Source organism: Mauremys reevesii, linkage group 25 (genome assembly GCF_016161935.1).
Source record: "Mauremys reevesii isolate NIE-2019 linkage group 25, ASM1616193v1, whole genome shotgun sequence".
Taxonomy (NCBI): domain Eukaryota; kingdom Metazoa; phylum Chordata; order Testudines; family Geoemydidae; genus Mauremys; species Mauremys reevesii.
Genome location: NC_052647.1, coordinates 11,937,990 through 11,963,524, shown reverse-complemented (window position 1 = coordinate 11,963,524; position 25,535 = coordinate 11,937,990). Strand labels below are relative to the sequence as shown.

Genomic DNA, 25,535 nt, shown 5'->3' with positions numbered 1-25,535 from the left:
AGAGCTGTTTTAGGCTGAAATTTAAATGGAAAATCATCCCCCAGCCTGGAAGGGAGACCAAAGGGGGGGGGGGGGGGTTTGGCATTTAACATGCAGGCAAACTAGAAACATCAACCACTTCGCTATTTCTATTCTCACCTGAGTCACCTGCCAACAGGCCGTTCTTGGTTGTTGCTTGTGTTCGCGGCAGCAGGGCCTGACCTCCACGCTGATTATCCCCGGAGCACAGGCCTTCAGAATCCCCTGGGAGCTTTTCTGGATATAAATTTAGTAGGGAAATGGACGTGCTGAGCGAATTCAGGGTGAGCGAACGGTGACTTTTAGTCCCTCCACTGACAGGCTGAGCCACAGATTAAAGGTAGAAATCGGAATCTGACCGTGACGGTGCTGCCGGCGACTTTCACGTGGAGCCACTTACCAGAGCCGCTCCGAGCACAGCTACAGTTTGGAAATGTTGCAACGTCTCCAAAGCGCAGACTTTCAGCCCCTGCCCAGGATCGGGGCCCCCTGTGCCAGGCGCTGCACAGCTCAGCAGGAGGGGAGGCTCCGAAAGGGGCAGGAGTTGAAGCTGGGCATAGGAGCCAGGTCTCCCGAGCTCCAGTCTGTGCCCTGCCCTGGGTCACGCCGGCTCTCCTGGCTACCAGTGCGTCTTTAGTGGGGGTTGGGGGCAAGGGGTGAGGTTTTGTAAGTCCAACTAGTCACAGTTCCCACCGTCCACGGGCGCCCGCTTTCCGCCTGCCACTCCCCCCGACGCTGAGGAGATGGTGGGGTCTGTCTACACTGCAGGTAGCCACCCGCCGCTGGCCCATGCCAGCTGACTCGGCTCGTGGGGCTGTTTCATTGCGGTGTAGATGGGTCCTAGCGCAGGGGCCAGCCGCGGGATTTGCACTGCAGTGTAGACACACCCAGAGAGGCGTTGCGTCCCCCCCCCCGCCCCGAGCTGCACCCAGCCCCTCTCCTTCCCAGGGGTGGGCATCAGCCAGGAGGAAACGAACCAGCTGTTTGCCGGGAGGGAGGAAACACGCCCGGCCCGGCCGTCGTTTTCTGGAGCGGAGCTCAGGTCTCTGGCCTGGAGCTGTGCTAGGTGAAGAGGTTTTCAAGTGCGTAAAGCGAAGGGGAGGCTCGGCCAGCCGGAGCGGGAGGGAAGAGTCTAGTCCTGCCCGTGCCACGCTGGGGTGGAGGCAGTGCTGCTCTCCGGCACGGTGGCCCCCATCAGCCCAGGGATAAGCAGGGTCGCCAGCTCTCGGGATTTAGAGCCCGAGTCGGGGGATATTTGGGGGATTTTCCTCAAGCCGCGGCTCCTGGAGCCACGTGGGTCGTAGACTCTCGTCTCTAAAGTCAGTTTTGTAACCCTGGAGAGAGGCTGGAAACGTTAACCTCCCACCCATTGGCAATTGAGTTCTCTGGGCGCTCAGGGCCTGGCAGATCTGCCGAGGTCCTGGGCCAGCTACGGATCCAACCCGGTTAGCTAACAACGTGTCAGACGTGGCCTCAGACACTCCAGCCTTTAATCTTGGAACTTCAGCCGCTAAAGCCACTGAGCTGTGCTCCGGTCCCAAACTCTGCCGCCTGCCGCCTGTCCTGGAGAACCACGTGAGGGACGTTCTGGCATTAGCAGGGCTTCAGAGAACGTTACAGGGCATGATTAGGGGCCTGTGAAACTCTCCTGTGGGGAGTGATTGCAAAGAGCGATGATTGACCTTAGAGAGGGGACACACATCTCTGGCAAATAGGGGAGAGAATGGGGGGTCGGGGGCTTCTCCCCATCTCATCAACCAGGGACTCAGTGAAACTGAAAACCAGCAAATTCAAAACCAGTCCAAGGTGATCCTGTTCCACGTATCGTGTCCTTACACTGTGGAACTCCCTGCCACTGGATGGCTTTGGGGCCAAGGACTCGGATGGATTCTAAGAGGCTTTGGCCTTTTCTACAGCTCCCCACAAGAGCCTGAGCAGTTGTTAATGGTAGAGTTCTGGAGCTTTGGGGTGCAAGTGAGTCAAACTGTTAGAGATTGAGAGGCCTTTGTGGGGGGCAGATTGTTCCATGTCTGCTATCGCGGGGCTCCTGCACCTTCCTCTCCAGCAGCTGCCGCCGCCGGAGTCGGACTGGTGAGCCTCGGGGCTGACCCGGCCTGGCGGTTCCTTTGAGGGCTGGCGTAGCCATGGTGCGTGATGAGAGCGATCTTGCTGGAGGAGACGGCACACTCTGGGGGCTGCCGGGGAAGGGGATAGAGACGGGGGAAGCAGTTCGAGCAGTGTCACAGATCACGGTCGGCAGCTATGGCCCTATGGCAGAGAGCCCAGATCGCAAAGCCAAGTGGAGCCGTCGCTGCCGATGTGTAGCACTCAGCCCGCTGCTGACCTGCCGCAGGCCGCGCTGTTTGAACATTCCTCGGTGCCCTCGTTCGGTCGAGGAGGCCGGTTTGTTAGCTGGGGGAGACGGCTCTGCGCCCCCGTCGGTCTCCGTCCCGCCCAGCCCTAACCCTGGTCAGACTTCGGGGGGTGCGGCTGGTGGGTTCGATGTGCAAACGACTGGCTTAGCTCTGATCTCTGCCCTGGGCTGCCAAGGGGGTTTTGTGCCCCTGCCAACTCTGCAGCCCCCCCCACAGTTCAGTACCTACCGACATGTACCAGATTGGGTGGCATACGGGCCAGCTGCTGCCTGGGGCGGGGCTTGGCCAGAGACTCGGGCCAGATCCCAAATCAATCCTCATCTCTGTCCAAACACAGGTTGCATTGGGCCTGTGCTGCGGAAAGCCCTGGAAAGGGGCTGGGCATCGCTGGGGTGGGCCGGGCGCGCCCTGACTTAGCCTGGGCTGGGGGGAAAAAAAACACCCTGGGAAATTTTTGAGGGGGGCGGGGAAGAAAATTTTTTGGTTTAGGTGAGAGTTTCTACTGAATACTTGAAAGTTCAGTATCTTTGCTGACAATGGGCGGTGCAGTGCCTCATGGGAGATGTAGTCCAGATGGGGATCCCCGCCCATAGAGGAGAATGAGGACACAAGGGGCAAACTACATTTCCCATAATGCATCGTGGTCTCCCGGGGGGGGAGGCCCTGGTGTATTGTGGGAGATGTAGTCCTGGGGATCCTGCCTAGTGAGGACAAGGGGACCCAAGGTGCGTCGGGATGTTTGCGCTAAAAGCCGACTCTTTTCCCGACACGTTGTTTAGCTGATGAAGCGTCTGGGAGGGAAAACTCCCATCCAAGGCCCTGGTAGCCTGGCTCTGGCGTAGGGAGGGACTTGGCGTAACCCCGCGGGGCAGCTGACCCCCTCTGCTCCCCTTCCAGGTAACATGTTCCCCACGATCGGCGACGTGCACCTGGCCCCGTTCACGGACGAGCAGCTCTACATGGAGCAGTTTACAAAGGCCAATTTCTGGTGAGTCCTTTCCCAGGCGCGAGGCTGGTGCCCCGCCCGCTGGCCTGTGCCCAGCAGCTGGTTCAAGGCACGGCGGGGGCTCTCACCGGGGGGCGATAGCGCCCCCGCCGTGGGAATATTGTGGAGGGTGGAGCTACGTTTCTGCCCCTCCCCCCAGTATCTCAGAGGCGAGCGTGTGCTGGAGCGGGTAGGACAGCCCGGTCCTGCCTTCCAGCCGCCTCAGGTCCTGGCAGAGACACCCAGCCTGGGGCAGGAGCAGGTGTCAGCTGCCAGGATGGGGTGGGGACAGTGTTTGTTGGCACTCGGGGGGCACCAGCCACTAAGGAACTACCGGGACTCCTCTTCCCAGCCTGGAGCTGGTGCACCGCTCCCTCCCCCTCATTCACAGGGAGTTTCCACCCCCGGCTTTAGCCCCAAGCCCCTGCGTGTAACCCGTTTGGGTCGTGGTCCAGTTCCCCAGGGATCAGGCGCCCAAAGCCCTGTCCGTGTCGGTCCTGTTGTGCTCAGCCTTGGCCGAGGCTAAGCACAGAATGGCCCCTAGAGAGAATCCTCTCCCACTGCGTCACACCAGGGTTTTGCTGGCTCTCTGGGGTAACACCCAGGGTACATGGCATATGCTGCTTTGATTTGGCGCCCGCCTGTCTCACAGGAAGATGCTGAGCTGTTGTCTGCTAATACTGAGTCCCCTGGGGGTTCCAAGTGACGCCCCGATCTCCTTGACTTCCCCGGTCAGCCCCAGCCCTGCTCTGATCCTCCTCGTGACTGTCTCAGACGCGTAGGCTTGAGCTCTGCTGCTGGGCAGCTGTGCGCCTCCCGCGGGTGTCCACACCTCCTGAGCCGGGTGGGTGGAGTTGGTCAGCGCAGGCAGGTTTCCATGGGTGTCTCCTCTTGCAGGTATCAGCCGTCCTTTCACGGTGTGGACTTGTCAGCACTTAGAGGAGCCGCGGTAGATGAGTATTTTAGACAGCCTGTTGTGGTGAGTTGTGGGAACCAGCCGCCTCCGCCCCCGGCTCCTTCCTCTGGACCCAGATCGGGCTGTTTAAATGGGCTGGGAGGGAATAAACGGGAAGCGCTGGGCTGCCGCTGGAGTGAGATGCTGGTAACTGGTCACCAGAGCACAGCAGCACTGCGCAGTTGCTTAGGGCAGGAAGGGAAGGCTGGGCAAGTGGGCAGAGCACTGGACTGGGCTGCAGGAACCCTGGGTTCTGGTCCCGGCTCTGCTGCTGGGTGAACTTGGGCAAGTCACGTCTCCTCCTGTGCCTCAGTTTCCCCATCCCTCAAATGAGGAGGATGATACTGACCTGCTTTGAGATGAGTCATTGGTGAGCCTCCGAGTAACTAGCAATCAGATGCTCAGTAGACTCCCAGGCTGTGCAGGGGCATCCTGCAGGAGGATGCTGCTCTGGGGAAGATTCCTGCCCTGTGTCTCTCCCAGGGTGGCTCCTCTGCTCTCGCAGTGCTTGTTAGCCCTGTGCCTGGGGGCAGCAGGGGAGATCACACCCGGCACCGCTCATCGTGAAGCCTGAGCCCGTCTGCAGGGGACAGAGCGCCCTGAGTGGGGCTGGGCTGCGCCGTTCCTCCCCCGGTGCAGCTGGGCAGTGGCGAAGGGGACACAGCTCCAGCCATGGGCACGCTCGTGCCAGCTTGCCATTCGCTGGCCTGACTTGCCGAGGGGCTGCTGCGCTGAGAGGTGACCTCTTACCTAAAGAGACAGAGCTGCGATTCTGATCCGTCGGGACCCCTGGCACTTCCCATGAGAGTCAGGGCATTAGCTCCAGCATGCTTCCCCGGTCGTTCCATGCCACCTCCCTGCGTCCCCCGGGATGAGCTCGGGCTTGGGCTTGACTTCCCAGCGTTAGCTGTAGGGCGTGTTGCTCTGAGCTGTTCAGCTGCCTTCCTCCCCAGAAGTGGCTGCATTTCAGAGGGCGTTTCCGGAGCTTCCCAGTGTTTGTAAACCCGGAGAGAGCTGAGTACATTCTCCCCAGTTCTGTCAGTGGGATCCTGGCCCAACGCGGGATGCCAGCAAGAACGTGACCAGTTTGGGTTGCTCAGTAGCAGGGTCTGTCTGGTTCCTCGGGCTGCCTGCTGAGTCCCATTTCCTGTCTTCCGCGCCGCTGCCTCTGCATCTGCCGACTCGGTTTCCTTCCCAGCAAACGCTCTTGTACCGCAGGGCGCGTCCTCACTGCCAGGCTGGAACGAGGCTGCGCTCCGCGTTACCCTTCGGCTGGCGGCCCTCCCGTCGGGGCCTGGACGCTGACCAATGTGCCTCTCTCTCCTAGGACACCTTTGATATCAGGATTTTAATGGCGAAGTCTGTTAAATATACGGTCAACTTCTTAGAAGCCAAAGAAGGCGATTTGCACAGGTAGCTGTTCGCTCTTTCCTAGCGGGAGGGTGGGGAGGTGGGAGCTGATCTCCGCTCTCACGGACTGAGCCCAGCCGGCCGAGCGGGTGGCAGTGCAGGGTACCTTGACACGCGTGCCTGGCCCCTGGCCTTCCGATAGGTCCCCTCCACCCCCAGGGCAGAGGGACCAGCGCCCACCAGCTGCTCCCTCATCGTGCTGGGGGGGAGGGGGGGCACGTCATTAAGCCCGCCTCCCTGTCTAACGTGCTTTGGTTACTGTGGAGGTGCCGCTGGCAGCCAGGACGTTCAGAGCCGCAACTTCCAGTCACTTTCAGTCGTCGCTCTGCGGTTCTTGCCCTGGCTCTGATCAAGGTTCCCGGTCACACACCCACCCTCCCCTTCACCTGCACCCGGAGGGGAGACACCCCCATCTACCCTGTGAGCCACTGCAGCATTTAACGCCCCAGAACGCAGTCCCGCCTCGCCCGCCCCCAGCAGGAACTCTCCCAGGATTGCTAGGGCTTTGTCCAGCCTAGCCCGGAAATGACTAGCACGGGATTGAACCCTGAACAGAAACCCACCAGCCATCACAAGAGACCAGAGCTCAGTGCTGGGCACTGCATGGTATTTATTAGGGGAATTACGGTAGCGCACGGGCGCTCCAGTCACCCCGCAGGCCCCATGTTGTGCCGGGCGCTGCATGGTATTTATTAGGGGAACTACGGTAGCGCCCGGGCGCTCCAGTCACCCCCCAGGCCCCCCGTTGTGGACGCTGCTACAAACACAGACCAAAGACGGGCCCCACCCCACAGAGCTCCAGTGGCCGGCTAGTGGCCGCAAGCCAACGCGCTGGAACATGGGGGTCCATAGCGCTTTCTGTCAAGTGCAGGGCCGCCCCCCCCCCGAGGGACTTGGCCTCGCGCCCTGGCCAGAGGTGGGGCGTGTGGGGAGCTGTGATCTGGGAAGGGATGAGCCACTGGGGGGAGCTGCTGCCTGGCTGTGACTCCCCCCACCCCACCCCGCGGCTAACTGCTTCTCCTTGGTTTGCAGGATAGAAATCCCATTCAAGTTCCACATGCTGCATTCAGGCCTAGTCCACGGCCTGGCTTTCTGGTTTGATGTGGCCTTCATTGGTTCAATGTAAGTGGTGGAGCTGCCCCTACCTCCCACCAGAGCTTGGGGTTTGTAAAACAAATAACTGGCTATCGCTGCTAGTCTACATTGCAGTCACCTGGCAAGTTCCAATTCCGTTACCTTCTCACTTGTGTTCCTGTCTCGATAACCGTCCCCGCTTTCGCCTAACCCCTGCAGTGAGACCTCTTTAGAGAGAACTCTGAGCCCCGGCCCCCCGGCCCACCACTGTCCCCTGGGATCCTGGATATGCCACGTGATTGGGGGGGGGGGGTTCTCCCTACAGATTCTTCCTAAAGAGATTTGACTGTAGGTGACCGTTTTGGCTGGCCTGAGCTGGCGTCTTGTTTTCGATACGTGTCTGTTGACTGACGATGCTTTGAAGTTCTCGGTGCTTAACTTGGGTTGGCTCTAGGGTAGGGCGCGGCAGGAGGGGAAAGGAGACGGGTCCCATCCCAACAAACTCTGGCAGCTGTTTCCAAGCCATAACGAGACACCAGAGTCCTGGTCCCGCCCGCCTTAACTGCATCAGTGCCTCTGGCATAAGTGTGATCCGGGAGATTGCACGAGTGCAACGCACCATCCTGCTGTGTGGGAAAGCAGCTGGTCAGTGACCTGGGCTGCTGTGCCACCCTCTCGCCTGTGCCCCGATGCCCCCGGGAGCAGGGCTGACGCTGCTCCTTCGCTCCGGGGCAGATGAGACCGGGAACCTGAGCTGGAGGCTGGGACCGCAGAGATCTTGGTTCAACCCCTCACCTCCCTCCGTGTGGGCTCCACACTAACTGGCCCACTGCCTGTGGTCTGCTGCCCCTGGCGACTGGGCTCTGCTGGGCGGCTGCTGCCACCTCGGGGGATTCGCTTCTGGAGCTCGTCCTTAGCGTAGCTGAGACGCCGATTTCCCCCCCCCACCCCAGGCTGGACGGGCCCAGTGGGACAATGTGGCTAGCGCTGCCCCTGTCCCCAGCACTGTGGGGTGGGAGGCTCCAGGAACAGCCACGTGGGGCTGCAGTTGGTGCTTGGGCCCTGCTGGCGTGGCTGGAGCGGGCCGGGCTGCAGCCAGTCCCCGCGTGGGTCGCTAACCAGCCGCCGTCCCCGTCTCGCAGGATGACCGTGTGGCTCTCGACGGCCCCCACCGAGCCGCTGACCCACTGGTACCAGGTCCGGTGCCTGTTTCAGTCTCCGCTTTTCGCCAAAGCCGGGGACACGCTCTCAGGGACGTGCCTGCTCATCGCCAACAAGAGGTGAGAGGGGCTCCGGGGGGGCTACGGCTCCCAGCATGCACTGCTCCATGCACTAAGGGGGCGGCAACCTGACCCGCGTCTGGGCTGGTCTGTGGGGCCTGTCACCCGCCCAGCCCGGGCACCCAACGGTCTCCGTCTTGAAGGGATTTCTCCCCACGGCCGGCAGGGCAGGGCTCTCACCCCCAGGTACCACTGGGAGCGGCGGCCCAGCAAGGCCAAGTGACGTGCCCAAGGCCACAGAGTCTGTGGCAAAGCAGGGGGTTGAGCCCTGGCCGTCCAAGGTGCTGCTCTAACCACTAGGAAGCCCTCCCCTCCGCCCAGCGCTAGTCTGTCCTGCCCCACGTGCCTGGCTAGACCAGAAGGCCTGTGAATCGGGGTGGGGGGGGGTCTCAGGCCAATTCCCACCCCCCAGCCTGCTTGGGTGTCTCCTCTCCACATCCGAGCCCTCAGCGCCCCCGCCCCCTGCCAGAGCTAGAATTCGCCCCGGGGGGCGTCTCTGTCCTGAGGTTTCTCCTCTTCCCCGGCTCGGCCCTGCCCATCTCGCCGTGGCCCCCAGAGGCGCCCCCGCCAGGTCGGTCTCTGACGTGCGTCTCCCTCTCCGCAGACAAAGCTACGACATCAGTATTGTCGCCCAGGTGGATCAGACGGGTTCCAAGTCCAGCAACCTCCTCGACTTGAAAAACCCCTTCTTCAGGTACGGCCCCGGCCTGCGAGCCGGCTGCCTCGCGGCGCCCCCGAGCCGGGTGGGGGGAGGCTCCCCTGGCTGGGCAGCAGCCGCCCCGCCAGGCCTCGCTGACATGTCGTCACGTGTGTCTCACAGGTACACGGGCACGACTCCTTCCCCCCCGCCGGGCTCCCACTACACGTCTCCGTCAGAGAACATGTGGAACACGGGCGGCGCCTACAACATGAGCACGGGGATGGGCGTGGCCGGTAACGTACCCTGCCGGCCTGGGGCGGGCAGCGGGCTGGGGGGATACGGGCTGGGGGGAGCATGGAGCCCTGGGGGTGAGCGGGCAGTGGGCTGGGGGAAAGCAGGGAGCCCCTGGAGCGGGCGGATGGTGGGCTGGGGGGAGCCTCCGGGGGCGGGCAGGAAGCAGGGAGCCCTGGGGGTGAGCGGGCCGCAGGCTGGGGGGATACGGGCTGGGGGGAAGCAGGGAGCCCCGGGGGCAGGCGGGCAGCGGGCTGGGGGGGCAGGGAGCGGGCGGATGGCGGGCTGGGGCGGGTGGGCGGGCAGTGGACTGGGGGCAGCGGGGAGCCCCCGTGGCTGACGGCTGCAGACACACAACCCACTTTGTGCTGAAGCAGCGTTAATTGGCGGCTGGACCCACGGCCTGCTGAGCTGGCAGCGGTGCCGGCTGGAGCCACGGAAGGTGCCTGGCTCCAGTCGCTGCCCCAGAGCCATGGTGCCTGCAGCCCCCGCCCACTCCCAGCCATGCCCCTCCTGCGCTGGGCACTGCCATTGGTCTGCACTTCCCCTTGGGAAATGTGGGGGATCAGCGCCCGCCCCCCACCCCCCAAGCCTGGCCCGTTGCCTCTGCTGAGCTGCCATCGGCTCACCGGGACCTCGGGGAAACTCCCCCCTTCCCCTGGCACAGGGCTGGGCACGTCTGTCCGTCCTCTCCTCCCCTCCCCCTGCCAGCTGGGAGCTGCCAGGGCTGCAAGGAGGGTTCCCTGCTGCAGGACGCGTCCCACCCGGCTGGGTGGGGTGTCCTCTGAGCCCCTGAGAGGCACCCGCAGCTTCTGGCCCAGTGGGGAAACTGAGGCCCCCAAGCAGCAGAGTGACTGGCTCCCTGTCTGAGCCTCCAGCCCCTCCCCCCATTTCTGTGCCCTCCTGCCACCCTCCCCTGCATCCCACCATGGGCACAGGGACGGGGCCTCTGGGGCTGATCTGTGGCCAGCTTCTCTCCAGCCCCCTCTTGTAGCAAGCCCTGGAACCACCCCCCAGGCGGCGCTGCCCTCGCCTGCCAGCCTGTGCTCGGGAAGAGCTGCTGGCCCGTCCCTGGCCGGGGGATCCAGAGCCCTGCAAGCAGCGGCCTGGGGCTGCTGGGCAAAGCCGCTTCCTCTGGCCTCAGTCCCGGGGCGGCTGAGCTCAGCTGGCCAAGTGCCCGGCCCGGCCCTCCCCACGGCCGAGAACCCTGAACCCAGCCCCAGGGACTGGCCCTGGCTGCCTCCCCGCTGGCCTGCGGTTCCCCTCATGCCAGGGCCCCTGGCTCCAGTGCTGGGCACCCCTCGGCCGCAGGGTCCTTGGCTAGATTCTCTGGTTTTGGGGTCCCCCAGTGCTGACACTCCCCATCTTCCCCCTTGGTGCAGGGATGCCCACGGCCTACGACCTCAGCAGTGTTATTACCGGCGGCTCCAACGTCGGCCACAACAACTTGATTCCTCTAGGTGAGTCTCTCCGCAGCCGAACGGGAATCCCCTGGCGGGAGGGGTCAGGCCCGGAACTGGGGGGTCTCTGGGGGAGGCCCCAGCTGCCTGGACCAGCTCACTTCAGCCAGCAGGTGCCGCAGTGTCCCTTTAATTCGGGGCAGTGCCTGGGCCCAGCTGAGATGGGGGGCGGGGGTGCCGCAAGCTCAGGCTGAAGGTCACGTCAGAGCCGCGCTGACTCCTGGCCTCGTCTCCCTGCTCCAGGCATTGGGGCCGGATTTCAGCGAGTGGCGCTGCAGCCCCGGGGCGAAGGCTCAGCTCCACTCGCGGGGCCAAACCTGAGCGGTGCCACTGCCTCGGAGCCCAACCCGGGGGGACGGGACACGCAGGGTCTGACTGACGCTGACACACACCCCCACCCCCACCCGGGAAGCAGGGTCTCCACCCCCAGCCCATTTACTGGGTCGCGACAGACCATGAACAAATGGGTCTTGAGACCCACGGGACCAGAGCCCAGCTGGGAGTGGCTTTTTGGGACACAGCAGCGCCCAATGCTGGCAGGTTGGGGGAGTGCGGCTGTAACCCTCCGATGTCGAGCAGCCGCTAGCCCCCGGGCCAGTGGGAGGCGCAGTGCCACGGCCTCCCAGCCCCGAGGTGGGGAGATCCCTGGGCACAGGCCTGCGCTGCCGGGGGGGGCAGGGAGGTGGGGGGGCCCTCCCCTGCTCACGCAGCATCTCCCGTGTCTCCCTGCAGCGGCCAGCGCTGGGATTGTCAATCACACGCACTCCAGGATGGGCTCCATCATGAGCACCGGCATCGTCCCAGGTAACGCGCCCGGCCCCGTTCCCCGGGGGTGTCCTCCCGCCTCCTCTGCCACTGGCCCTTTGCCTTGTGTGAGCGGCTGCCCTCCCCCCCCCCCGCTCTAACGGCGACTCCCCTTCTCTCCCCTGCAGGCTCCTCCGGCAGCCAGAGCGGAGGCGGCTCGAGCGCTCACTACCCGGTCAACAGCCAGTTCACCATGGGGGGCCCCGCCATCTCCATGGCCTCCCCCATGTCCATCACCACCAACACAATGCATTATGGGAGCTAGGCCACCTCCGCCCGGAGGTCTCTGAACTGACAGCGCCAGGAAACCAAATGAAGACGCCCCCTCCCCCCCGCCAGCCAGCTCGCTGGGGCCATTTTTACCGGCCCACGAGCCCAACCCGCCCCTCGGCTCCTCCGCTCTTTGATATCGGACTTGGACAGTTTTTTATGAAATGTCGAACCTCAGATTCTCCGCCCGTGTCGAGCCCCCCGCGCTAGCTGCCCCCTGATCATGTAGCAAGTCCTGTTAGTTCACCACCTGCCGTAATAGCCGGGGCTGCGGCGCCTGCCTGGGCCCTGCGCAGAGATGGCCTCCGGCGGCCCCGCGATTCCTCCCTAGCCGCAGCCCTGGCTCCCTGCTGGGGCGGGCGCTTGTTCTACCAGGAGGCCAGCGGCGGAGCCCCTGCCCCCAGCCTCCTTGGGGAGGGTTTTTTATCACCTCAGCCCTGGTCTCTGCTGATGCCTGAGGCGGGGGCCCGGCTGCTCATCAAGGCAGCTGTGACCAGCAGGCCTGGTACCTGCCTCGAGGGAAATGCAGCTGTGCCAGGAGAGCATTCAGCACCCCGTGAATGTCCCCAAACCCATGGCCGCTGGCTCCCGAACTCCCTGTGCCCTGGGGAGTGGCCGTGCCCGTCTGCTGCCAGCTCCACGGCCCCTCTGAGCAGCTGGCAGAGCCAGCCTGGCCCTGCGCTGCTGCCGGGGCCTGGCGTGCGGGAGCCCCGTAGCCCCTCTAGGACGGTGCAGTGTAACTGGCACCCAGGTAGAGCACGGGTTGGTTTTCGTTTTGTTTCCTTTCCAAGAGCCCCCCCCCCTTGGTGATTTTCGAAAGGATTTTGCAGGGACCCCTCTGGAGAAATGAAATAAAGGAATTATGTGTTTCACGGGGGCTGTTTCCTGCCAGGGCTGCCCCGCAGGCACAGAGCTGCTGTGCTACCCACTCAACGGGCTGTTGGCACAGGGCGGGTTTGATGCCCCTCGCCAGAAGCTCCTTTGCTGTAGCTTCCCTGCAGGTTCTCCCAGCCTCCTGCCAGCAGGCGGGAGGGGAAGTGAGGCCCTGAGCCCCCCTCAACACAGGAACCAGCCCCAGTCCGGGGGTGGGGAAGCCCCACTTGTTTATTTCAATCACCTTTGCATAGAAACCAGCTCCCAGCTCTTGGGCCTTGCGCAGGGAGCAGCCAGCACTGCCCTGCCCCCGTGCCCTGGGGGCGAGGGCCTGGCCTGTGCTCTGTCCCAGCCTCGCCCCAGAGAGCAGGGCAGGGGCTGCGAACCCAGCCCAGGTGTCCGTCTCCCTGCGCCGCAGGGTTCGTGTGGGCGGGACAGGGGCTGCGAACCCAGCCCCGGTGTCCGTCTCCCTGTGCCCCAGGGCTGCCCCGAGAGCAGGGCCCGGCGTTCGTGCGGGCGGGACCTGCCACTGGCTGGGCACAAGCTCAGGCCCCTGCTCCCAGCCGGGACTGAGCCAGGCCGGAAGTGCTGGTGCAGGGGGAGGGGAAGAATGAGACGTGCCGAGTGTCCTGGGCTCAGCCGCTGGCTCCAGGGCTGGGGGAGAGGCTGGAGCCCGGGGCCTTCCCAAGGGGGCAGGAGCCCAGCCCAGCCCAGCAGCAGCTCTGGGCTCTCGCCTGCTCCCAGTGCTGGGGGATCCACACCTACAAAAGCAGAAGCCCAGCGTGAGAGGGACGAGGTTACAAATCTCCCCCCTCCCCCCAGCTCAGCCCAGCCGGGGTCACCCGGCCCCGAGACTGTCCCAGAAATGCCACTTTGGGCTGGAGGGGGCAGGCGCTAAGCCGGCCCCTCAGAAAACCAGCTCATTCCCAGCCCCCTGCAGGGCACACGCAGCTCCCCAGGTCTGAGGCCGAAGATATTGCTCTGTGGGGAAACTGAGGCACAGGGCCTGCAGCAGAGCTGCCAGCACATTCCCTGACTACCGAGGAGCAAGTTCTGCCTCTTCCCAGCACCCGTATCGCTCGCTTCCCCCCCCTCCCCAGTCTTACCTCAGTGGCGGAGGGGGACGGAGGCATTGGCCGGGCGAGGGAGCAGCACCGTGGGGTGCTGGGCCGTGACCAGGGGGTGCAGCGGAGGGATAGTGCTGGGCACCGTCTGGAAAAAATAGAGCTACACAAAACAGGAGGAGGGCATGATCAGCTGGGGGGGTCATGCCCTGCAGAGCACCTGCCCCAAGGGGGGGGGGGTTATCCCCATCTGAGGCTGGACAAAAGCCCCCTCTCCCAGAGCTTCCATGCCTCAGTTTCCCCATCTGTACTTGGGGCCAGTAGCACAACCCAAGCAGGGCCCCGCAGCTCCTGCAGCAGCACCGCTGGGGAGAACAGGAGCCGCCAGGCCCCACGGCTCTCCCCCTCCCCCCCCGGCAGCACCGTTCCGACCTTGGAGCCGCCAGGCCCCACGGCTCTCCCCCTCCCCCCCCGGCAGCACCGTTCCGACCTTGGAGCCGCCAGGCCCCATGGCTCTCCCCCTCCCCCCCCGGCAGCACCGTTCCGACCTTGGAGCCGCCAGGCCCCACGGCTCTCCCCCTCCCCCCGCCGGCAGCACCATTCCGACCTTGCAGCCGACGGCCAGCAGCACGTGGAGCGAGACGATGGCGGCCAGCGTGGCCAGTGTGGCCGGCTTGCTGTCGGAGCGGAGCAGCGGCCAGAAGGTGAGAACCAGCACGGAGCCGGAGAGCGCCGCGGCGAAGGCCATCAGGAGCCACTGGAGCCAGGCAGCCGGGATGAGCCACAGGATCTGCCGGGGACGGGAGAGGGGGGTCAGCCCAGGGGTTTCCGGGGGCTGATGGCTGGGTCTGGCCCGGAGCAGGCGGGGGGGCGGCTCACCGAGGTGGGGATGTAGGCGAAGAGCGAGTAGCCGTACACACAGACCGTCTCCAGGAAGCTGTACGAGCCCACGTGGACGCTGCGCCCCTTGCGCCACTGCAGGTAGCCCCAGAGGGCCAGGGGCACCAGCCAGGCGTAGCAGTAGGTCACGAGCCCAGCGATGGTCACTGGGGAGAGGGCAGAGCCGCTGGTTAGCGCCGGGCAGGGAGGAGCCAGAGCTCTGCGGCCCGGCCCGGCCCGGAGACAACAGCAGAGACACCACCTGCCATGAACCGCAGCACAGAGAGCAGGGGGCTGGGAGCCAGGACGCCTGGGTTCTCTCCCGGCTCTGGGAGGGGAGTGGGGTCCAGTGGTTAGAGCAGTGGGGCTGGGAGCCAGGACTCCTGGGGTCTCTCCCAGCTCTGGGAGGGGAGTGGGGTGCAGTGGTCAGAGCAGGGGGCTGGGAGCCAGGACGCCTGGGGTCTCTCCCAGCTCTGGGAGGGGAGTGGGGTGCAGTGGTCAGAGCAGGGGGCTGGGAGCCAGGACTCCTGGGTTCTCTCCCGGCTCTGGGAGGGGAGTGGGGTGCAGTGGTCAGAGCAGGGGGCTGGGAGCCAGGACTCCTGGGGTCTCTCCCAGCTCTGGGAGGGGAGTGGGGTGCAGTGGTCAGAGCAGGGGGCTGGGAGCCAGGACTCCTGGGGTCTCTCCCGGCTCTGGGAGGGGAGTGGGGTGCAGTGGTCAGAGCAGGGGGCTGGATGCCAGGACTCCTGGGTTCTGTTCACACTTCGTATGTGCTGCGTGGCCCTGGGAAGTCTCCCCCCTGTGGAGAGGAGCCCTGCCCCCCCGGCTCTCACCTTTGTGGAACTGGGGGCTGTAGTGGAAGGAGGGGTCGCCCCGTTTCTCCAGGGCGTGGGCCACGTTGCTGCTGAGGGCGAGCGTGAAGGCCAGCGTGGCGCAGATCCAGAAGGGCCCTGGGGAGGCAGATAGGGAGAGGGGGGGTTAGGAGGCGCGTCGACAGGAGCCCGACACGAGCGCCACGAAGCTGCCCTGCACCCAGCAGCCCCCCAGGGCTCCGCCAGAGCCCAGCGTGGAAGCTGACCCAGCACCGCCCAGGCACCGGCCCAGCCGGGTCACGGACGTCTCCGCTCCAGAGCCACGAAGAAGGGGGCTGAGTGACCAGTGAGCCGCGGGGAACCCCAGGATGTCAGGGACCAGCAGGGCGCCTGCAGCTCGGCCCGGCCTCGCCGTACTCACCATATAGGTCAGGGTTGTTCCGTAAATGGTGCCGTACGAAGTTCTTCCCGGGCAACGGCAGCAGAGACCCCTTTATCCTGTCCAGCACCTGGCCGATGGGACCAGACCAAGGTTAGTGGGACGTCTCCGGAGCCACCGCTGCCTGTGAGCTCCGCGGGCCAGTGCCTGCCCCTGGGACTCCCCTTTACCCTCCCCGCCCCCCGGGCCGCTGCTGCGCGCGCTACACCCCGAGTTACAGGCTCCACTGCGGACCGCTGGGAACGTCAGACAGGGAGAGTCTGTTACCTGGTAGGTGTCGACATCAAAGAAAGTCTGATAGTATTCGAAGGTCCAGAAACTGGGCTGCTTCTTCTGGCCGCTCAGGAGCTGCGTGGATGAAAAGGCGCGTGACTGGATGGCCCACGGGCCAGCCAGCCGGGTCTGCCTTGCGGCAGAGATCTGAGCCGCGGCCAGGACCCTCTGCGAACGCGGCCAAGCCGCCGGCCTCTCTGCTGAACCTGGGGATCGGGGTCGATTTCTGGCACAGGTTAGTCCCCCCCGCCCTCACCTCGTTCCTCGGCTGTGGCCATCGGAGCCAGGGTTCTCGGCAGCCAGGCAGGGAAGGGTTTAAGCACGTGCTTGGGCCCCACCCAGCTCCGTCTGGGCTGGTGGCTTTGGCAATGAGGATACTCGGGCAGGGGGCTCCTCCAGGCGGCCTCGACCGGCAAATGGCAGCTGGGGCCCTGGGAAGGGGTGGGGCTGATGCCCCCTAGAGAGGAAAGACCCTGTAGGCCACTCAAGCCAGCCAGTCCCCATCCCCGCTCAGCTGCTCCTCTCACCTCGGTTTTATCTGTCTCCTCCCCTAGCTCGCCCTCCTCGTAGCCGGCGCCCACGTTCACGGCCACGTGGCTTTGCCGCTCGCTGATGCTGGTGGTTGTGGCGTCGGGGTTCACGGCCAGCAAGTCGGCTGCCTCGTCGAATTCTGCAGGGAAACCCCCAGCGGTCAGACCAGGCTGGAAATCAGCGTCCACGGCCCTGGGATCTCTTTTGCTGGCAGCCACGTCCCGAGCCCTGCTCCGGAGCTCCTGGGGCGCCTAAGCCCTGTCCATTCTCGCCTGGGCTGGTTCACATCTGCCCAAGCACGGGTGAAATCCCTTATCAAACCTGCTACCCACCTGCCCTGGTGCAGCCCCGGCCAAACCTCCGGAGCACGTCCACTATCGTCCCCCCGCTCCTCCCCGTCAAGGGAGACCCACCTCAAACCCGGAAAGAGGAAGAGAAGGGATGGGCCAATCAGCTCTTTTCTTACTCGATGGATTTTAGTTAGGCCAGAGCAGGGGCCAGGTCAGATTAGGACCACAACTATCACCAGCTGGGGTCAGCCTCCCAGACTGGCCAGGACCAGCTGCTGCAGAGGAAGATGCAAGAAGTCCTGCAGCTGGTAGCAATGGGATAACCTGCCCCCAGGGCCCATTCACTCCTGATCACTGCTGGCCCTGAAGCACCTTCCTAACTTGCTTATTTACTGTTCTGACTCTGGACACTTCTTGTTCCCCATAACAACGTCCAGTCCTCTTTTAGACCCTGTTAAGTGTTTGGCTTCAGGATATTCTTGTGGTGGTGAGTTCCGCAGGCTAACTGTGGCCAATCACCGCATGGCTTTGCTTTAATCAAAATAATAATCCCTAGTTCTCACATAGTATTTTTCAGCCACTGATCTCACACCTTGCAAAGGAGTCAGGATCATTATTCCCATTTACAGATGGGGAAACTGAGGCAGGGAGCGGGGCAGTAACTTGTCTAAGGTCTCCCAGCAGGCCCGTGGCAGCCCAGTGCTCTATCCACTAGGCCTCCTTTAGCTGAGCCCTAGGGGGAAATGAGCTCACAGGATGGATCACGGAGGTGAAGGTGGCTCCAGACCTGAGATGCTAAGTAGCCTCCTGAAATGCACCAGCCTCTAACACACATTTTCAGGGGGTGACGTTCAGCGCAATTAGGGGAGACCCAACTACGTTACCCGGAGGAGTTTGGAATCCCACTGAGAAACCACAGACAAAAATACCCCTGGTCTCCTCCGCCCCCCGAACGCTCACCATGAAACTGGAGCTCATCTGAGGTGGCCATTTCTGCAGGTTGTCGCGTGTCAGGACTCCGCTGCTGGGGCAAAGCAAACAGAGCTTGTGACGGAGCAGCTGGGAACAGCTACGCACTGGCCCCTATGGGGCACGACATCGGTTCACGTTCTCGCCCCACTGGGTGGGTGGGGAGCCCGGTCACCGAGACGGAAAAGTGACTTGCGCAGGGTCGCAGCAGGAGTCAGTGAGTGATGGAACCCGGGTGTCCTGAGTCAGCCCAGTCCCCCTCCCCCCGAGCTGGGGATGGAACCCAGGAGTCCTGAGTCAGCCCAGTCTCCCCCCCCCCGCTCGCTCTCGAGCTGGGGATGGAACCCAGGAGTCCTGACGGCCGCCCCCAGCTCCTGGGACGCTGAAGCTGCTTCCCCTCCTGCGCCTGCGTTTCCTGCCAGGCAGCGGGCGAGGTCCCTTTAACGCCGGGATTCCCCCGGCGCCCAGGGCCCCAGCAGCGGGGGCAGGATGGGGGGAGCAGCGGGGGGTTGGACGCTCAGCTGCCGCCCAGCCCCACGCACCCGGGGAGCGGCTCCTGCCAGCGCGGCCCCGGGCGCTGCCGGGGCGAAAGGGGCGTCCCGCGCCCGGGGCGGGAGCTGGGCTCCGGGCTGCCGCAGGCGGGTGACACCGGGGCCTGCTGGACCCTGTGGCCCCCCCAGGCCCTCCCCGCCCCCCGCGATCTCGGGCCCATTGTCCCCACTCTGCAGCGGGGGAAACTGAGGCAGGGGCCCCGCGGAGCAGACGGGGGCTGCGAGCCACGGGCGGGTCGGAGCCGCCGGTTCCTGCCGGGGGGGCACCGGCCTGGCCGGGAGGGGGAGGGGGGCTTAGCCTGACCCCCCCCCCAGAGCTGGGGGAGGGGCTCGTGAAACACCCCAGCGCCCCCCCCCCCGGGGGAGGCAGCTCCACAGGCCTGACCCCCCCCGCCCTCCGGTACCTGCCGGCCGCCCCGCCCCGCTGCTGCGTGTCGCTCTCCGCCCGGCCTCGCGCAAACTCGGGATTTCTGTCCCCCCCCCGGCCCCGCTGAGATGGTCTCGCCCGGCCCAGGTCCGTCCCCGTCTCCCGGCCGGATGGAAACCACTTCCGGTCCCGGCAGCGAGCGGCCCATGGCGGGGAGCGGGAGCCGCTGGCAGCGGATCGGCACCGGCCGCTTGGGTGAGGGGGCGGCCCGGACGCCTGGGTTCTTCGGAGGGGAGGGGGCCGCAGGCCCGGACGCCTGGGTTCTTTGGGGAGCGGGTCGGAGACGGGGGGCGCAGGCCCGGACGCCTGGGTTCTTTGGGGGAGCGGGTCGGAGACGGGGGGCGCAGGCCCGGACGCCTGGGTTCTTTGGGGGAGGGGGGTCAGAGCGCGGCGGGGCGCAGGCCCGGACGCCTGGGTTCTTTGGGGAGCGGGTCGGAGACGGGGGCGCAGGCCCGGACGCCTGGGTTCTTTGGGGAGGGGGTCGGAGTGGAGGGGGGCGCAGGCCCGGACGCCTGGGTTCTTTGGGGGAGGGGAGTCAGAACTGGGAGGGGCGCAGGCCCGGACGCCTGGGTTCTTTGGGGGAGGAGGGTCAGAGCTGGGAGGGGCGCAGGCCCGGACGCCTGGGTTCTTTGGGGGAGGAGGGTCAGAGCTGGGAGGGGCGCAGGCCCGGACGCCTGGGTTCTTTGGGGAGGGGGTCGGAGTGGAGGGGGGCGCAGGCCCGGACGCCTGGGTTCTTTGGTGCGTGCATTAGAGCAGGGCGCTGGCAGCCCGGTTTCCTGGGTTCCGTTCCCAGCTCTGCCCCTCCCCCCCCAGTGATCATCCCCCAAGTCTTTCCCTGCTTGAGCTCCCCCTGGCCCGGTACCCAGAGGCCTGGGGTGTTCGGGCCTCGCTCCCCGGAGCCGGCAGCACCTGAGCTTCCTCTCCCCACGCAGGTCTGTGGTGCAGGAGCCTGCTGCAGGATTACGCTGACGCCTGCCGGGACGTGGCCCTTGGCGTCAAGGAGCAGCCTGGGAAAGCCGGACTCTACCTCTCGCTGCTGGCCGGAGCCACCGTCTGCAGCCTCCATGTCCCCTGTGACGCCTCGTTCGAGTCCTCCCTCCTGGAAGCCTCGGGCGCCCTCCTCCTGCTCTCCCCCTGGGTCCGGAACGGCCGCTCCGAGGGGCACGTCCAGCGCCTGATGAAGCTCCGGAACCAGGGGCGGCTGCGCTACCAGAGCCTCGTCTTCTTCTCCCTCGTCTACCAGGCCCCCTTTGATGCGGAAGCTGCGCTCTACCAGGCTCACTGCAAACACCTGAAGCCGCGCTGGACGGACTTTCCCGCCCGGATCCTGGACGTGGGGTTCTTGGGCCGCTGGTGGGTTTTAAGTTCGAAAATGAAGGATTCCGACATCAATGAAGAGGAATTCAAACATCTCCCTGAGCATCTCAGGACCATCTCCTCCCGGAACCTCCACTCGGCAGCCAACGAAAAACTCTTTGACGAGAAATACAAACCCGTCATCCTGACAGAGGAGCAGATTGAGCGGGCGGAAAAGGAGCAGCAGCCACTTCAGGGAGCCTTAAACCAATAATCTGAACAAAGAGACTTCTGGTTTCTGTGGGCTCCCGGGGACGGTCGGTCTGGGAGCTGGCGCTGTGGGGGCGGGGGTGAAATACGAAAAGAATCCTATAATGAATGTGCTCATGGCCCAACTGTGCTGAGCTCAATAAATCAGTTCTGTGAGCTTTCCAGTCACCGATGAGCTGTTCCTGGAATCCGTTAGCCACTGGCTTCCCCTAACTCGCGGTTGCCGTGCTGGCTCGATCTTGGGCGTTCCAGTCAAAGGCTGGTCCGTATAAAGGGGCTGTATTCCGAAAGGAAACCACCTCCTTGTTCAGTCATTGTTTGGGTGGGGGAACAGCAGGGCACTGGTGGAAGTGGCAATGGTGCTGCAGTAGGGGGCCGTGCTGATCACTGTGCCCCAGTGTGGTGCAAAGGGGTGGTGTGCTGCAGGGTGGGTGCCCGCCCGCCTGAGTCAGTTCTGGCCCCACGATGCTAGGAGGTGCTGTTCTGCTGGAGGTGCTGCTTCTCGAAGGAGATGGTAAATCCAGGGACCCTGGGCACATCTGGCAGCTTCTCCCCCAAAGGTTGCCCAAGGTGGACACAGGTGTAAGAAAGTTCCACAGTCACAGGCCTGGCTCTAAAGAACGGCCCGAACGGGGCAGACCCAGGGTCCATCCAGCTCAGTGTCCTGTCTTCCGACAGTGGCCAATGCCAGGGGCCCCAGAGGGAATGAATAGAACAAGGTAATTACTGAGTGATCCAATCCCAGCTTCTGACAGTCAGCGGCTTAGGGACACCCAGAGCATGGGGTCCCTGCCAGCCTGGCTAACAGCCATTGATGGACCTATCCTCTATGAACTTATCTGGTTCTTTTTAAACCCAAGTATTCTTGTGGCCTTCACAACATCCCCTGGCGAGGAGTTCCACAGGTTGACTGTGCGTTGTGTGAAGAAATACTTCCTTGTGTTTGCTTTAAACCTGCTGCCTGTTCATTTCATTGGGTGACCCCTGGTTCTTGTGTTATATGAACAGGTAAATAACACTTCCCGATTCGCGTTCTCTACCCCATTCATGACTTGACAGACCTCTCTCACACCCCCCTTAGTTGCCTCTTTTCAAAACTGAACAGTCCCAGTCTTTTTAATCTCTCCTCATACGGCAGCCGTTCCATCCCTCTGATCATTTTTGTTGCCCTTTTCTGAACCTTTTCCAATTCTAATGTATCTTTTTTTTGAGATGGGATGACCAGAACTGCACACAGTATTCAAGGTGGGGACGTACCATGGATTTATATAGAGGCTTTATGATATTTACTGTCGTCTTATCAATCTCTTTCCTAATGGTTCCTAACATTCTGTTAGCTTTTTTGACTCCGCTGCACATTGAGTGGCTGTTTTCAGAGAACTCTCCACAGTGACTCCAAGATCTCTCTTGAGTGGCAACAGCTAATTTAGATCCCATCATTTCATACGTATAGTTGGGATGATGTTTTCCAAGGTGCATCACTTTGCATTGATCAACACTGAATTTCATCTGCCATTTTGTTGCCCAGTCGCCCAGTTTTGAGAGATCCCTTTGTAGCTCTTTGCAGTCTGCTTTGGACTTAACTACCTTGAGTAATTTTGTGTCTGCAAATTTTGGCACCTCGCTGTTTACCCCCTTTTGCAGATCTTTTGTACGTCTGTCCCAGTACAGACCCCTGGGGACCTCGCTGTTTACCTCTGTCCGTTCTGAACCCTGACTGGAGATCAGGAGTACATGAAGGTCAGTGGCTGCTGATTCTGTGCTCTAGAATCATTGGTTTCATATTACTTATGGCTCCTTAGACAAAAAGTAAGAGGTCAGCGTGTGTGCTGGTCTTCAGGGGCCCTGCCCAGAGCAGCATCGCATGGAACGGGATAGATCCGGTTAGTCTCCAGCAGCCAGGCCTGACTCCTAGGCCATTCCAGAGTGAAACGAGCTCACACGCGGACATTCGTGGCCCTACGCCGACCTGAGTGAATAGCTGACTTTGGGTCATGGGCCAAACCCAAAAACCTCGAGGGTGGAATAAAACGTTCCCTTTGACCCACAACCACGTTTGGTTTTTACTTGTTTTCACCCTTTAAAAAACCACCAAAATGAAACTGAAGCCAATTTCTAACCAAAAAGCCTTTTTGACTCAAAATGTTGGGTATTGAAAGCGGCGACATGAAATGTTTCAATTTCTTACGATTTTTTCCCCCAACCAAAGCGATTTGGCGAATTTGACACAATTTTAGGGTCCTAGCAACACGAATTAGCAAAATGTTTCCACTGATCCAAACCTGCATTTTTTGTTGGTGGTGATCGTGAAAAAAAAATGTCTGTAAAATTTCACCTCGCTTTAGTTTTCAGAACAAGTGGAAACTTTTTCCTGTTGGATCCTAAAGAGACAGCAGAGGGCACTAGAGAATGAAGGGAAAACTCCCATGTGCTGCTCCGGCACAGCAGTTCTCTTGTGGGCGAACATTCCCTGTAGCAATGGGCCGTGGCTGGGTTGGCCCCCATGGGGATGGGTCCATGATCAATTTGTGGGTGTTGCGGATCTGCCCCGGCTTTGGGGGACCTGCCAGTCCAGGGACTGATAGAATTGCCCTGGGGCAACCAGCACTTCTCTCTTCTGGGAAAGGTGGGAAGAGAACATGGCTTCACAGGCCAACCTGACTGTTGGGCGGCTGGGTTGGAATTGCGAGGCTGTGTACAGGCGCACGTCGGGTTCTTACAAATTCTGTCCTAATGATTTATTAACCCATCAGCTGCAGGGGCTGGGCTCTGAGAGGCTTTCACAGCTGAGGGATTCCTCTTTGAGTCGCCGGAGTCTGACCGTGGCACGTCGGCTCAGCCTGCCTTTGCGCGCTGCCCGAGCCAAGAAATGGCCTCTGGACTGTGCTGACTCTCGGTTCTCTGAAGGCCCCTTTAGGCCGGTCTGGGTCCTCTGACAAGCCCTGCTGGGAAGGGGCCTTCCTCCTGGCTGGTGTGGAATTGGCATAAAGGCCCTGCACCCGCCTCGTTTCCAGCCTCTGCTGTGGAGGGGAAAATCAGGAGAGCAACCAGGGTTTCTGCATTACAGCTATTCTCTGCTTCCCAGGGGGCAGAGCTTGAGTTAGAGCAGCCCCAACGCTGCTCTAACTTACACCAGGGGTCAGGCAGCCCCAGAATGCAGGAGCACAAAGGGAATTTATAGTCACCAAGCTCCTTTCCTTCCCCAAGCACAGGGAGAGGGGAGCTGAGAATCCGACCCACAACCGAGCCAGTGCTCGTGAGATGGAGACAGTGTGTTAGACACACACTATGGGTGTGTCTCTGTAAAGCTAGAAAGCCCATGAGCGTGTGACTGCGCATGTGAGGAAAGAGGGAGGGGTGCAAAGGAGACTGGTATGAGGTGGAGAGGAAGAATCTGTGTGTGTGGGAGCCCAGAAAGATACATGGGAGACTGGGGGGGGTGTTCACAGTGGTAGAACTGGAGGTTCTGGGCGTGAGAGAGAACTGGAGAGGCACGGAGATGCCGTGAGTGGGATCGTGCTTGGTCTGGGAAAAGAACGACCCATGATCTCACCATTCGCTGTCCAGTAGGCAGGCATGTGGGACGAGGCCCAGCTGACCGGGAGCGTCAGGAAATCCCGCTGCAGGAACAGCCTGTCTCTGCAAAGCCCTGCCTGGCGGTGGGTGGGAACGGGAGCCCTGCAGCTCTGATCTGTGCATAAACCCGTTGGGACCAAATAGCTTTTCTAACCCAAACTGCTCTGAAGGGCTCTGCGCAGCAATCTCTGCTGTGTAAACGCAGGGAATCGGGTTTAGTAGCAAACGGTCCCTGTTCTGTGTTTCTTACTCTCCTTTGGCACCAGCTTTATTGCTCCTACCTGGTTAATTTCACACCGTAGCTTGTTTGCCCTGCGAGAAAACGCCGTTGTCTTTAGCAGAGTCGAGCCCTGCGCAGCAGGTAACACCCCTGGCGCCGAGCTCGGCGCTGTTCTACTTTCCAGAGAGTTGTTTCTCTGGTTTTAATGCCACAGAGGAGCTAAAACAAGACAGGCAGCAGATGGGTGTAGTCACCCTGTTGCCAGAGACGGGAGGCGTTTGTGCAGTGTCAGCCTTTTGAAGGTGGCTGAAGGAGTCGGTCTGATGCTATGGACACGCCAGCTCCTCAGCAGACGGTAGAGCCTGGAGCGTGTCGTGTACTATTGATGTCAAGTGCCCCTCAGGACTGTGCTCACTGGGATCGTACTGGAGTGGGAGAGCGAGATGCAGCAAGTGGTGATGGGGCTGCAGTAGGGGGCGCTCTCCACTCAGAGCTAGTGCTGTGCGAGGGGGACGGGGGGGCTGTTGAAAATACCGTTTTCGCTAACCAAGCTGAGATCCTGGCGGCTCGTGATGAGAAAAGTTCCCGTTGCATTTTCCACAGGTCAGGGCATTCGCCTCGGTGGCCAACTCCGTCCCTACGCGGCCACGCTGCTTCCGTCTGCTGCAGAATTTTTCTTTGCACCTGGTATGAAACTGCTGGGAAGTGTTTGATGTGAGCTGTTTAACAAGCCCAGAGGTGGCCGCATTTTAGCAGCGGATGAAATTCTATCTCCATCTTCAGAACTGGAATAATTATACCTCCTTTCGTCCCACCCTTGGTTTGTTCAGACTGTGAGCTCTGCAGAAGTGTCTGTGCAGCCCCCATTCTCAGTGCTGCAATGGGGTCTCCATTCTCAGTCAGGGGTCTTTGCAGCGCCTGCCCAAACAGGGGCCCTGCTCTTGGTTGGTGGTCTGTGCAGCGCCTGGCACCATGAGGACTCCGATCTCCTTAGCTTATAATAGACACTGAGACCCTTTAGGCTGAAAATCTCACCACATAAGTACTCCACTTAGGAGCATCTGGGAAACTGCAGACTTGATGGCCAATACATTACACCCGTTAGTGAAGATTTCTCTGGGGCGATCTCTATTCTAGGTGGAACCGTGGCCTATTTCCCTGGTTCCAACCATCCTATTCAATGCAGCTCAGTCCACAGGCATCCTTTTCTGTTGATGTAAAAGTCACAGCTTCGGCCGTGCCAGGGAGGCTAAATGCAGGTCCCTGGCATTGAGACAGAGACAGGCACCCAGAGACAGGTCAGCGTCACTGTTTCTTTACCACGATTGTGTTTTCTGTTGCCATTCACTGCGCTGTGGTGGCGTTTCCTAGATCCCCAGGCCAGAAGCCATCGTTGTGACCATCCAGTCTGACCTGCTGCATAGCCCAGGTCAGAGGCCTGCCCCCGATTCATTCCTAGCGTGGAGCTTTTCTGGTCACATCCAAGCAGTGGTGGAGACTCTCCCC

At 62.2% G+C, this 25,535-nt stretch overlaps 3 protein-coding genes across 5 annotated transcripts in view; 2 read left to right on the top strand and 1 right to left on the bottom strand.

Moving 5' to 3' along the window:
• The window catches only part of CARM1 (coactivator associated arginine methyltransferase 1), a 50,744-nt gene extending 38,313 nt beyond the window's left edge, over positions 1 to 12,431 (top strand). The window contains exons 7-16 of the mRNA XM_039514129.1: positions 3,291 to 3,381; positions 4,276 to 4,357; positions 5,661 to 5,746; positions 6,776 to 6,865; positions 7,960 to 8,097; positions 8,702 to 8,791; positions 8,918 to 9,030; positions 10,411 to 10,488; positions 11,221 to 11,292; positions 11,421 to 12,431. Of these exons, the coding sequence (XP_039370063.1) occupies positions 3,291 to 3,381; positions 4,276 to 4,357; positions 5,661 to 5,746; positions 6,776 to 6,865; positions 7,960 to 8,097; positions 8,702 to 8,791; positions 8,918 to 9,030; positions 10,411 to 10,488; positions 11,221 to 11,292; positions 11,421 to 11,557 (977 nt within the window). The 3' untranslated portion in view covers positions 11,558 to 12,431. The remainder of the gene's footprint in view (positions 1 to 3,290; positions 3,382 to 4,275; positions 4,358 to 5,660; positions 5,747 to 6,775; positions 6,866 to 7,959; positions 8,098 to 8,701; positions 8,792 to 8,917; positions 9,031 to 10,410; positions 10,489 to 11,220; positions 11,293 to 11,420) is intronic.
• YIPF2 (Yip1 domain family member 2) lies at positions 12,416 to 18,729 on the bottom strand. 3 transcript variants are annotated; one of them, XM_039514131.1, is made up of 11 exons: positions 18,645 to 18,729; positions 17,681 to 17,744; positions 16,427 to 16,569; positions 15,894 to 15,974; positions 15,609 to 15,696; positions 15,209 to 15,325; positions 14,379 to 14,545; positions 14,107 to 14,289; positions 13,542 to 13,662; positions 13,180 to 13,196; positions 12,416 to 13,144 (listed from the first exon to the last, which is right to left on the bottom strand). In XM_039514131.1, exons 2-9 carry the CDS (start codon positions 17,709 to 17,711, stop codon positions 13,543 to 13,545), a joined length of 930 nt encoding a protein of 309 aa, XP_039370065.1. In that variant the 5' UTR covers positions 17,712 to 17,744; positions 18,645 to 18,729; the 3' UTR covers positions 12,416 to 13,144; positions 13,180 to 13,196; position 13,542. The 3 variants fall into 3 exon arrangements, with proteins under 3 accessions (XP_039370065.1, XP_039370064.1, XP_039370066.1); XM_039514130.1 differs by having other exon boundaries at positions 17,681 to 17,741; positions 18,645 to 18,723; XM_039514132.1 differs by lacking the exon at positions 18,645 to 18,729 and adding an exon at positions 18,232 to 18,250 and having other exon boundaries at positions 17,681 to 17,741.
• TIMM29 (translocase of inner mitochondrial membrane 29) lies at positions 18,613 to 20,401 on the top strand. Its single transcript, XM_039514134.1, has 2 exons — positions 18,613 to 18,862; positions 19,600 to 20,401. The coding sequence occupies exons 1-2, from the start codon at positions 18,736 to 18,738 to the stop codon at positions 20,235 to 20,237; spliced, it is 765 nt and encodes a 254-aa protein (XP_039370068.1). The 5' UTR covers positions 18,613 to 18,735; the 3' UTR covers positions 20,238 to 20,401.
• Positions 20,402 to 25,535: the final 5,134 nt, after the last annotated feature.